This window comes from Austrofundulus limnaeus, unplaced genomic scaffold, assembly GCF_001266775.1.
Source record: "Austrofundulus limnaeus strain Quisiro unplaced genomic scaffold, Austrofundulus_limnaeus-1.0 Scaffold619, whole genome shotgun sequence".
Classification (NCBI taxonomy): Eukaryota; Metazoa; Chordata; class Actinopteri; order Cyprinodontiformes; family Rivulidae; genus Austrofundulus; species Austrofundulus limnaeus.
In genome coordinates this window covers 159,190-161,637 of record NW_013953021.1, presented here as the reverse complement: position 1 = coordinate 161,637, position 2,448 = coordinate 159,190, and the positions used below count along the sequence as shown (strand labels likewise).

General features: G+C 37.6%; 1 protein-coding gene across 2 annotated transcripts in view; it reads right to left on the bottom strand.

The window, feature by feature from the left end:
- nr1i2 (nuclear receptor subfamily 1, group I, member 2) overlaps positions 1 to 2,448 on the bottom strand; it is a 10,116-nt gene extending 7,668 nt beyond the window's left edge. The window contains exons 1-3 of one of the 2 annotated variants that reach the window (XM_014027138.1): positions 2,303 to 2,448; positions 1,009 to 1,208; positions 585 to 590 (exon numbers count right to left, since the gene is read on the bottom strand). In XM_014027138.1, the coding sequence (XP_013882592.1) occupies positions 585 to 590; positions 1,009 to 1,202 (200 nt within the window). In that variant the 5' untranslated portion in view covers positions 1,203 to 1,208; positions 2,303 to 2,448. The remainder of the gene's footprint in view (positions 1 to 584; positions 591 to 1,008; positions 1,209 to 2,302) is intronic. The other variant, XM_014027139.1, reaches the window with a different exon arrangement.

Below are 2,448 nucleotides of genomic sequence, written 5' to 3'. Positions count from 1 at the left end.
TTTATTCTGACTACATCATATTGAATTTTTGTAAAAAAAATAAATTAAATAAAAAAAATTTTACACCAAAATAATTTAGGGGGCTTTAAAATATTTTAGGGGGGCTCCAGCCCCCCTAAAATAGGCCTAGTGATGCCACTGGTGTTTTATATCTGGAAAAGTGCGTCTTTATCTGKACAGAATGAAAACTATCATCCAAATGGAATGTAACTTAAAAGTTAAATGCTTTAAAATCTTTAAAAAGTTCACAATAATTCCCARTCAATAAGTGCACATTTTGTTTGTTTCATTTTTGAAATGTAAACTTTTCAGCAGGAATACGAGTCCTGACAGTGAGGTATAAATGTGGGAGTGTGCTGAAAAGAGGAACGCATGAGTGCAAAGATGTTTTTCGGGGTAGACGATATTCAGAGAGAACGCTTTGCTTCAAAAATCTGATTGACGGGATGACATCCTGCCTGCAGAAGCTTGACTGAAGAGAAAGAAAACAATCAAGAGGCAAGCTGACAAAAAAACTAAAGTAGGACGGGGTCAAACCCACTCTAAACTTATCGTTTCAGATTACGCTTCAAATCACTACTCACCTTAGTCTGCAGTAAATCCCTGAAAAGTGATTAGCTTTCTATGGCTGCCTTTGGGTCCAGTTTTCAGCCATGTGGAACATTAATAAACACAAACAATAATATCAGGTTAGGCAGTTTGAGGGAAAAGGTGAGGTAATTTATAACCGTTTGATATTTAGGTGATGATGCACTGGTGTCTAATCACTTTGATCTGCTTTGGTATGAATGGATCTGGATTTTCAAATGACTCATCTTTTATCATGTGTTTGTTACAACAAAATGCTTCATGAGCTGGCTGATCAGTTTAAACCCAATATGAACCAAAGCCTTTTATTTGATTGTTAATGTGTCGTTCTGCTGTGCAAATTAAGCAAAAGAGGCCTGAAAACTGTTGAAACTGTTTTAAAGGTGAAAAAAAAAAAAAAAGAAGCGTGCAAAACTTCACCTGAAGAAGCCTTTGCAGCCTTCACATGTCAGGGCGTTGAAGTGGTAACCCTTGGCCAGGTCGCCACACACCGCACACAGTTTGGGCTCGCCGTCCTCTGTCTCTTGCCCCTCTTCATCCTCGTCCTCATCCTCTTTCATCTGCGCGCCGACCAGTTCGCTGAGCGTTTGTGTCCCAGCTGCCTTCTCACTCATTCTCAGCTGCACAAGGAATCAGACAAGTCACTGTTCAGGCTGCTTCAGTTTAAGAACTGCACGTGTTGTTGTTGTTGTTTTTGGAAGAAATGGAAGGTTTTGTAAAATAAAAAAATAAAAGAAAATTCAGTGAGACCAAGCTTCCCAATCATTTTTACTGTAGCCCTGAGGTGCAAAACAGCACAAAATCAAAATGAGGACAAAAAGACTGATAAATAAATGATGAATGAATAAAAAAAGCAAAGCAAGACAAAAAACAAAGAGCAAATAAAAGAAAAGAAAACAAAAAATACCCCCCAAAAAATCAACACAAAAACTATTTTAAAAAAGGGAAATGTTCTGAATTATGTTTCAAATTTGAAAGTGTCTTTTCTGTTTTAAGGAAAGGTTCAGTTGTCTTCCTTCACCTGATGTTTCCAGATGTTCACGAGTTTTTGTGACATTCAATCTTTCATGCTGTTATGTTCTTTTTTGCGTCAAGGTAATATTGATTGGTTCACTATTTATAATTATATTTAAATGTGTTATCTATGAGCACAGTTGCCCTTTATTCGGGTACTTTTGCCTTTAAAMAGAACCACACAGTGGGGATTCTGACTCTTTTATTTAGTCATAAAAATATGTCGTGWCATATAAAAGCACAATCTGAAGCATTTAAACTGATGGAATAAATTCTGCTTTAGAGCCACCTCATATTTGGGTAATATTATAACATGCCACAGCCTTTTAAACTGTTTATTCAGACTYCATCAACACTGATAGGTCTATTTACCTTTGTAGCTTGGTGAAGACATGAAATCAGCTTTTCTATCTTTTGTCCAATCAGATCATGTGTCTTATTACAACATCTCTAATAGCTCATTCAGACATATCAACAAATTAAGGTGCTTTAGCNAATTTATTTATTGACAATGCTTCTAATTTTTTTATTTTTATTTTTTTTTTTTTAGTTTGCAAGCTTGTAAATTGATCTTTCAGTTTACATAAATCAGGCTGCCCAGCCCTCACACAGTGAAACACAACAAACACTTCCTTTCCCGACCACCTGGTTAAAGGTCGCCCTTATGAAACAGAGAGGTGAGGTCAGTGAACTCACTCACCTGATGACTCCAGACGCGCTCGGTCCTGAGAGATGCCCCTCACTCAGGTCGATCCAGAGTTTGTGACCATAAAGCAGGTGAAACGGAAGAGTCCGACTCTCGACTTGTCGATCGCGGGTTAAACACGTAATCCCGACTGCAGCCAC